Source organism: Aethalodelphis obliquidens, unplaced genomic scaffold (genome assembly GCF_003676395.1).
Source record: "Aethalodelphis obliquidens isolate GAN/ISIS:26980383/991018 unplaced genomic scaffold, ASM367639v1 scaffold7, whole genome shotgun sequence".
NCBI lineage: Eukaryota > Metazoa > Chordata > Mammalia > Artiodactyla > Delphinidae > Aethalodelphis > Aethalodelphis obliquidens.
In genome coordinates this window covers 22519794-22530133 of record NW_020837951.1, presented here as the reverse complement: position 1 = coordinate 22530133, position 10340 = coordinate 22519794, and the positions used below count along the sequence as shown (strand labels likewise).

The 10340-nt window shown below is 35.1% G+C and overlaps 1 protein-coding gene across 6 annotated transcripts in view; it reads left to right on the top strand.

Moving 5' to 3' along the window:
• The first annotated feature begins 1754 nt into the window (after nucleotides 1–1754).
• The window catches only part of MUSK (muscle associated receptor tyrosine kinase), a 91815-nt gene continuing 83229 nt past the window's right edge, over nucleotides 1755–10340 (top strand). For 3 of the 6 annotated variants that reach the window (XM_027105984.1, XM_027105981.1, XM_027105983.1), the window contains exon 1: nucleotides 1755–1971. In XM_027105984.1, the coding sequence (XP_026961785.1) occupies nucleotides 1893–1971 (79 nt within the window). In that variant the 5' untranslated portion in view covers nucleotides 1755–1892. The remainder of the gene's footprint in view (nucleotides 1972–10340) is intronic. The other 3 variants (XM_027105982.1, XM_027105980.1, XM_027105979.1) reach the window with 1 other exon arrangement.

Here is a 10340-nt window from a genome sequence, read left to right as displayed (position 1 = left end):
TATTAAAATTACATCAGGATTATTTTGATTGCAATTTAAGGAATCAAAGTCATATTAGCCAAGCAAAAAAAAATAAAAAGGAATTTATTAATTTCAAAAACAAGGAAATCCAATGGATCGTTCTGGCTTTGCACACTATTTCTTGTTAATGAAGCATGAAACCTCCAACAACCTTGGCTTTCCTGGTCCTCACAGGCGGTGATCTAAGAAAGAGGAGCTTATTTTGTATTAGGTCCAGTAAAATACCATGGAGACCTTGAACCATAAACCAGCTTGAGCCCTAAGCCCATTTCTGAAGCAATCACCATAGCTAGGTAGTAGAGCTGTTCTACACAGAAAATATTTGCAAAATATACAATGGACCAATGATATAAATTATTTACAACCAGAGTAGTTTTTAAAACTCCTATAAATTAATAAGAAAAAGAAAAGTGACCTAAGAGGAAAATAGACAAAAGCCACAGAAGAGGAAAATGAATAAGAAACACCTGAAAAATTCTCATTACCAATAGTAAGAGTGGAATACATGTAAATTAAAACAACGACATACCCTTTTTATTCTACTTAAATGTAAAAATTCAAAGGTAAGTGTCGACGAGAGTATGGGGAAATGGATTCTCTCATACATTGTTGGGGCATGGTTAAATATACCATCATACATCCACGATTTAGAAATCTGTGTAGCCAATAGAAATAATGAGGTAGTGCTGTACATTAACATGGAAAAGTCTCCAAGACACATTGTTCCAGTGGGAAAAGGCAATTCGCATAAGAGAACATTTTGGAAGAATCTGCTGCAATTGACAATCCATGGCTGCTGACCCTGTGGACTCATGAAGCCAAAGAATGAGGGAGACACCAACACAAGCAGAAAAAAATCTTAAAACCATGTGGTAAATGCAATGACAGAGAAGCCCAGAGGAGGTAAACCTAATGCAACTTTGGGAAGATGTGGGAGTTTTGGTCCAGGATGGCTCCCAGGAGGAGTTGATGATCAAGCTGAGATAGATATTAACTGGGTGGAGAGGAGGGGAAAGCATTCCAAGACGGGAGAACAGTAGGAACAATTCATGGAGGCAGGAAGGCTGTATACAGGGAACCAGGTTGCTAAATACTAAACTAGAGGCATGGATTGTAGCAGATGGGGCTAAACGGGTAGGCAGAGTCCAGCGAGCCTTCCTACGTCATATTAGGTTTGAATATTTTTTTCTATAATGAAGAGCCACTGAAGACTTTTGAGTAGGGCAGGCGATCTGAAAAGAGACTAGAGGACAGTAGGACACAAGGCAGAGAGAACAGACAGGAGGTTACCACTGTCATTCCAAGAAGATGAATGTCTGAAAGGGAGGTTGGGATAGGGTGAGACTAGCTGGAATCAAAGGAGGGGAGGAAATCAAGGAATATCGAGTTGGTGCAATCTGTAGGAATTGTTAACGGGATGGATGTGGGAGGGGGAAGTGAGAAATGGGGAGGAGTCATGATTAGATATGCCCAGGGCTCTGGGGTGAGTGCGGGAGGGATGGTGAGCTGACTCAGAAGACCAGGAAAACTATACCTCGGGGAATCCAGTGATGGTTGCGAAAGGCATCTGGTATTGTCCTTCTACCACTGTCTTAAAAGGGATTCTAAAGGGATTTTCTTTCCCTTGTTCCTCCAGCCCTACACTTGCATTACTGGCCTAAGTGGATACTCACCAGCTGGCCGTGTCCATCATTACAGCCAAGTCTGAGAATTCCTGATTATACTTAGAGTCAGTGGAGCTGCTGACACAAACAGTCATTAGCAGACGACCCTTTTGGAACAAACTATGCTTTAAAATGTAAACGGGGGGGGGGGGCATTTTCCTTGTGTTGTCCAGAAAGAACTTTCTGCTGCCTGAGCCTGGATTAATCATGAGAGAGCTTGTCAACATTCCACTGGTACATATTCTTACTTTGGTTGCCTTCAGCGGGACTGAGAAACTTCCAAAAGGTTGGTTTGAGCAATCTTGTCTTCTCTTGCCTTATCATAGTTCTGAGGTGCATGCGTGTGTTCCGATCATGACTGATTCATATTATGGCATGCTTGGGTTTTACTTGGTGAAGTAGGGGTGCAGTATATGGAGAGGGAGAAAACTGTATAAATAAGCAATTGATTGATGGTCTCCATTCTACTGCTATCCCTCCTCTGCTTAGGTTCTGCAATAAAAAGTTCAGCCATTCAGTGAATGTGGAGCCCTCACTTATAGGGGAAACATTAGCAGGTAGACTGCAAGTTATCGAGGTCAGTTTGTTTATGTGTATGTCAAACTTCAGGGTGGTCTAAATGGATGATGAAAACCTTTTCACATCAGGTTTGCTGGGAATATAATCAACCGCACTCCCAGACATCCAGAGTGTTTGCTTCTGGACAAAAATCATTTCCATTTTCAGTTTCAGCTTTGCAAAACTCTTAATCAATATTTTAGTTCCTCCCACACTGGAATTAGAGAAAGACGCACACAAGTGCCTAGAAGATAAAAGCCTGAAGAACAATGGGTTCTCAATAACTTAGAGGCTGGAGCCATGATTTGGTTTGGCAAGAGACTGTGAAAGGTTTTTTTCAGAGCCTTTGGAATGTACCGGAAATAACACCACCTCAGGGGAAAGGAAAGCAACTTAAGAAACTGACAAACACCTGTTGCAGTAGCAAGAATGTCCACAGTTTCTGGCCAGCGTATTATGAAACTGAGACTAGGGTATTTCAAATCAGGAAGAAAGATAGGAAAATAGGTGACTTGTGAAGTGACTGGGGGCTTCATTGAAATCTTTTTACAAAGACACGAGAAAGCAGATTGAATGATACTACAGAGTTTTCAAATTAAATGTATTACAGTAGAGTAAAAAAGGTTCTGTGATTTATGACACACTCAAATGCATTATTTTCCCTTCATATTACTTTACCAAAGAACTGAAAAGGTTTGTATTGTATAGATAAGTGAAGGTACTAAAATATATTGTATGTAGATGGGAAACATAGCTTAGATTTTGTGGTTCATTAGAATTTCTGGAACCACAAGGTCAAAATTCACATGCTAACAAGATACAGCTTTCTTCACAAACAGTAGGATTTCATAGACTTATGTTGTTTTGTTGCTTTCTTTTTCTATTTTACATGAGTAGAACAGTATCTTCAAATGTATTTAAATGTCTAATTGTCAACTAATACTTTAAGGTAGCTCCAGATAAAAGAGAATCTAGATCTTTCCAAATAGCTAATAATAGCCAGAAAGACTTAACATTGGCTTCAGATTATTTTAATACTTCCTGATCATACAACGGATGTCCGGAAAGGCGGCACCTGGACGTCTGGACTTATGGATTGTTATAAATTTATTTGTGCTATTCTAAACCATGAAGTTACATTAAAATGACATGGTTAAATACTAAAATTTACTGAAATCCAGTCTTACAAGGAGCAGGACAATTGATTTTCTGGTCCAAATTAGAATCTCGTGCACAAAGAAAAACCAAACCCAACCTCCTAATTTATATTCTAGAAAGAGAATATTTGTAGCTTCCAAACTTTACAGATGAAGCACACTGTTTATTTTGAAAAGTTCAAAACTGGTGGCATAAATGTCACAAAGCCAAAACCCTGACTTCTAAATAAAACAGCCAGATTGTTACCCCAACCTTGTTTATTGTTCATAATTTATTTACTGCTTTAATTAGACTGTAAAATCAAAAAAATATTTTTGCCTGCCTACTCAAAGAGAGTATTTGAGTATTATTAAAAAATGTAAATTAATATGGGTTTAACATCAGCCTTAGCCAAAACACCAGGCCTGGAAGAGCAAACATTCATTAGCTACACTTACCAGTTCTGAGAATAAACATTATCATGAAAACACAATCCTTCAAATTTTAAATGTTGAAGTACATGGGATATATTGGTACAAAAAAACACATTAATATGTGATTATTTTAATACTATTGAAAGTAATGAAATTGTTCTACACAAAATATCTCTAGTTGTTTTCTCTATTCTTGGCAGAAGGCAATAATGGGAAGAGGCTTTTTAGATGGTATACCTTTTTCCTAAGTCCTTTAGCATGAATGAATCAAGGCGTCTGAGGCATAATATATCACAAAATAAACCGACACAATTAAAATACTGCAAGCATGGGTTCTTTTCCAACCATCGGCATAGGATTTCCTCCATAAAATTAATAACCAACTTTGTAGAATTAATAGTGTATCGTTATAGTTTTAATTTAATTGATATTCCTAATATTCAAAGACAAAGGGAAAAGTCACTATCTTTCTGAATCATTTCAACTAGTAATACTTTCAATCATGAGCTCAGTATCAAACCATAAGGAGGAAAATTTTATAAACTGTCATGTATGAAAATAGTCAACATTTCACTGAACATTCGCCTTAACCACATTCTTCAATAATATTTAACGCTTTATCAGGGAGTATGAAGTGTATAGTGGGATTTTCTGTAGGAGTATAGTAGTTCATGTAAGCAGCCCTGAATTTGTTAACATGCTATGCACAAAGAACTCCCGTCCAAATTCCAGTTTTAAAATTACCCCATAACTACCATACCTAGAAGCTCTTGAGTCTCAAGTGATTTAACCTGAGGTATATTTTAGTAACTTCTTCTTCTAAATCATATGTCTACAGGGATAGAATTCACAAATTCGACATATGACTAAGTCAGATCAGGAACAGCTGTCATTGAAATCCAGGATACCAAGTCCTGGATGAATGTTTTATACTAACGTATATTGAAAGAGTGACTCATTCCACGTTTGCGGAAACACAGTTGCTTTAAATATTATTGACCTTAAAGAACAGAAAAAGAGACGAAATGGCAAGATTTCTACCATATTTCGAAAGGTGAAGTAGGCAACTTCTCAGTGGAATAGGACGTGAGATTATTGGGGGAAAGTGACAAGTAAGGGATGCCTAGAGGACCTCAAGGAAATGGTCCCATTCAGGAAGATGAGAGAAGTGTATCCGATAACGTAGAAGGACCATATGTCCATGCTGAGGACCCACTGGGACTGGAGACTGCATGCCCATCATGGTCCTGATCTGCACTGTTGTTTCACTTTATCCAACAATACTTTATGAACATATGAGCAGTGAAGACAGCTGGTTGGATTAGTTCAAGATTGGTACTTTCCAGGGTCAGTGCAGCTAAAGGACTAGAGAGTAAGGGAGCTGAGATTATCTGGCAACATACCATGTCGTCTAGGTCAAATAATGAAGAAAGTGAAACAAGGATATTGCAGGTCTGGAAGAGAATGTTACAATCGAGTTCCTTTTCTAGTCCCCAATGCCTTTCTGTGTGTCTTTAGGGAAAGATGTAGTCACTGTAAGCCTCAGTTTTCTCCTAAAATGAAGGACCTACCAGTGCTCAACTTACAACGTTATGTACTATGCTAAGGATTGTCAATGATTGGTGGCGTGATCACTTCTGGGGAACAAGCACATTTTAGATGAGTCCCTATGAAATCATCTCTTAATCCCAAAGGAATGCCCCCCAGGAGAGGTCATTTCAGAAATTCTAACAGGCTGACCCAGAATTCCTACCTGCCTGTCCCCAGTGTCATTCCTGAAGGCAAGGACCAACAGTGTGTTCTGTGACAAAGAGTTAATGATACGGTATTAATAAGTGAGATAACAATAATTATTGAGATGATCAATGACCCTTACAAGTTCCAAAGACATCATAATAAAAAATAACTTATGTTTGATTACATCACCAGCAGAATAAATGTGTCAGTTTCTAAGATATGCCAAATGATGAGCAATACTGAACATCCTCTTTCTTTGGGGGATTTGAAAAATTTCCGACACCAAAGTGTTTTGTCATACCGAAAAAACAATACTGTATTCATGATGTTAGAAAAGCATGAATGTGGTCCAAGTCTGAGCCCTAATTATACCAGAACAGAAAGGAGCAAATACACCTGACTTCTTTGTTTATTCAGTCATTTGGTTATGTCAGTCAGCAGCTGGTCAATCAGAAGTTGGTATGTCAATGGCCATGTGCTAGAGCCCATAAAAGGGTAATATCATATCCTTCTCAGCAGCTAGTATCCAAGTCAAGTTACTCTTTGGGTACAGAAAAGCATTGTGTTTATTTTCATGTATTTGTTGTTCATGTGGTCCTTGGATTGAGGGAAGAAATAGTGTCCTAGTTTAAACAGGCCCTGGCTGAGATGAAAGCTGGATAGTAGAATGAAAGCAAACAGGAGACGGTCTGCTGAGTCAACAAATGTCATTAAATACAACTATGTGATTGTGCCAGTAAAAATCTGAAAGCAGATTTGTTTGGGTAATTTTGGAATATGGGCAAAAGTGGACTTAACTGACTATACTCTGTCTATAGGTATTGATATTGGTGTCAATCATGTTTTTCCCCTTTCTGTAACTAGTACCACACTGAAGACATGGTATACCTTAGAGTTAAAAGATAGGTACTTTAAATCAAACTTAACTTTGAAGTTCAGTTCTATCACTTCCTGCTTTTGTTTTGTTTAGACAAGTTGTTGAACAATTCGTCGCCCTCATTCCTCATCTGCCAATGAGAATAATAAAAGTATCTGCCTTTATGTTTGTTGTGATACATAAATGAGATCATGAATGAAAAGTATAATGCATGGCTGATAGCAGGTTTTTAATCAATTTTAGATGCTAAAATTATTAAAAACAGAATCAAATCTCACATGAAACTGTCATGCCACTGAACATTAAGGGAAGCTGTTCTTAGTAAGAGCTCATGTATTTCTCCATGTCTAAGTTTATCAAGACATTCTAAGATTTACTTCTTTGATCTTAACTGATCTCAACAGAGTTTGTGTTGCCTCGTTGGAAAGATAATATTATGTCTGTTAACTCTGTCACTTCTGCATCTGCATGTTGAATGAGAAGAAACTAATGAATAAAGTTTGGAGCTTTGGGTAAAAATAATTCACGGCCATTAAGAATGATATTGAAAACACAAAATATACAAAAGTTTAAAAGAGAAAATCACCTACACTTCCAGGACTGTAAAGATATTGATATATTTTCTTCCATTTTTTTCTACATATCCTAAAAAAAGATATCATAATAAGATTGTTTATGCAATTCTGCTCCCTGCCACTAAAGCATGAGCATATTTTATATCATATCTTCAAAGTACCATTTGCAGTGATTGTGTAAATAGTATCCTGTTTAGATAACAGTTGCTAATATATGTTGAACATTTGCCTCTCTGAGGAAAAAAAGGCCCTGATATGTTACATTTGTTGACTGCTGTATAAATGCTCCAGTCACAGCCAATTTCCAGGTACCAACAAACACTGAGTTGGGAGGAGATGTATAGTAGCACACCTACAATTTCTACAGACATTAGATGTAAATAACCACAAGAACATAGATAATAGTAAAATATAGAAAAATAATTAGAAAGTGATAAATGTTAAGTATTATTACTTTGTTTTTAACACAATTTATCTAATCAAATTTATATAATTTTGTTTCTAATAATGGCTCTATTCCATTATCTTGTTAAATTTCTGAGAAATTAACACGTGACTCTTGCAAGCCAGTACAAGCCAGCTCCAGTAGACCACAGCTAGAAGACAAAGCTGTGTGCCTAACTCTTCTTCCACTTTCTCACAATTAGTACAATTTAGTACAATTAATCTATTTTTGTGCAGTGAAATTCATCTATATGCCTTTCCATTTGGGGATTATTTCCTTGGGATAGACTCCTAGAAGTATTATTGGTAATTTGCAGGTAATACAGCAACCAGGAGAACAACTGAATAGTTCAGGTTTCTGTCTCTAAATTATAGGAATCAAATAACACAGAGTGTTCCATATGGACCAAAGACAATGTTAAATGCATTATGTATATTCACTTACTTAATCCTCATGACAAGCCTATGCGGTGGTTTTATTATCTCGAGACGTCTACAGCTGAAGATGCCAAGGCAACTAGTTAAGTGAGTGGGAAGTAAGTGATGGAGCAGGGACTTGAATTCAAGTCCTGTGCTAGAACCTCTTACCGTCTAGTTCCTCAACAGGCTTTCTTTTTAAACAATGAAAGCATTCAATACTATCAGTTAATCATCATTACTTGCATCCCATGACCTTACTATAATATTTTTTGTTTTTTGATCTCCCAATATCTATGTGATTATGCAATTGATTGCTTATTTCATTCATTAGTTGTTTAGAAAAATCTGCTTTCTTTTTTAAGAGACTGACTTTCTCAAACTGTGTTATCAATTACAAATTTGCTTCCACTGCATTGGAAAATTAACATTTCTGTGGCCTTCTGATTTATGTCCTATAATTTTTATTACAAAGATAATATAATTTTATATATTTTATATTAATTTTATGTATTTTATATATTTTATATTAATTTTAATATTTAATATTTTATATAAAATATAATTATAATATAAAATTATGATTTTAATATTTTATATAAAATACTTTATATTAATTTTAATATTTTATATTAATTTTATGTATTTTATATATTTTATATTAATTTTATATATTTTAAAATATTATATAGTATTTTCCTGTAATACTTTGCTGTAAGGTACGGCAAAACAAAAATACAAAGTTACACACAATGCTCACAACTAGGAGGTAAATGATTATAACATTTTGCTCCTCATTCATTTTTCCACTCTCGTGTGTGTGTGTGTGTAATCTTCTTTAAAAATTTAGTAGCCTATTACTTCATTGTAATATCTTCTGGTAATATTAATTTTAGTCTGGGCTTTGTTTGAGTCTATATTTTTAAATAATTAAGCTTCATGATTGTTGTATCTTCCTGATGGACTGTTCCTTTTATCATTAAGTAGTATTTCTCTTCATTCTTTAAAGGCTTACTTATCACCTTATATTCCATTTTTTCTTATATTAGTACTACATTATTGCTTTATCACTTTGTTTTGTTTACTTCGTATATATTTTCCATTCTCTTTATATCCAATGTTTCTGTTTTAATTTATTTAGGCATGTCTTTTGTGTTTTTTAATCCTGTATGATAGTGTCTGTCTTTCCATAGATCAGTTTATACCATGGGTGTTTACTGTGATTTCTGATATATTTGGCCATGTTTCTTCCACATTAATTTGTGTCTTCTGTTAACTATACCTTTTCTTGGCTTATTTATCCTTTTCTGCTTCTTCATCATTTTTTTTAAATTGATACAGTTCTAGTCTCTTTTTTCTTCTGCTACTCTGGAAGTTTGGGGTTTTAATCTATTATTTTAGTGGTAAGCATTAATGAAATTTTAACAATATGTCTCTAACCATATATTTTCTCCCCATGTTTAGAGTTATTCAGTGTTTCTGTCATCTTCCTGCTTACGGTAAAGAACTTAGAATGTTTTAACAATCTGCTGAACTTCTTCCCTAAACTTTCATCTTATAATTGTTTGTCTAGAATTCTAGTTCCACTCTTTTTTTAAACACAAAAATTATTGAGTTTAAAAAATATATATTCCACAGTGTCGAAAATTGCAATTATTTTTTACCACCATCTATGCTAACTACAGTTTCTCATCACTGGCCCCTTTCTTTGGGGTACAAGTTATTTCTTATGGAGTTTATATACTTTCAGTAACTGTTTCAGAGAAGGTCTCAGTGGTAAATACTCTCAGCATTTGTCTGTGTATTTACTTTGTCTTCATTTAAAAAAAAAATGATTATCTAAGCTGGCTATAGAATTCCAGACTAACAGTTATTTTTTTCTCAGCCTTTTAAAAATACTGGTCCATTGCCTTTTGGTATCAACTGTTGCCAAGTAATATCAGGTTAGCCTAATTGGCATTCTTCTTAAGGTGACTGATCTTTTCTTTCTAGTTTTAGGTTTAAGATTTAGTTTAGTTTAAGGTTTAAGATTTTCTTTATCTTAAATTTTCTACAGTTTTAATCCAGTGTATCTAAGGATAAATTTATTTTTCTTTATCTGGCTCGATGCTTAGTGGAAACTTTCAATGTGAATATTTCTGCTTTTTTTTTCACTTTTGAAAAATGATCAGTGATTTATCCCTTTACATATTACTTCTGTGCCATTTCTTCTATTTTATTTTTTTTGGAACTTCTGTTAGAAGTTTATTAGTGCCTGTCTGTCTTTATGTCTCTTAACTATTCTTTAATACTTTTAATTTATTTATTTCTTTGTACAGCATTCTGTATATATTAATGGTCATTTTAGTGCAAAGTTGGGAAAAGGGGGGCCTTGCTGCCTAGATATAAAAGACGTCATTTCACCTAAAAATTCTGCCCTCTTCTTTCACCTACTTTCTCTCAACCTTTTAAAAAATTTATGCCTTTTATAAAGCCC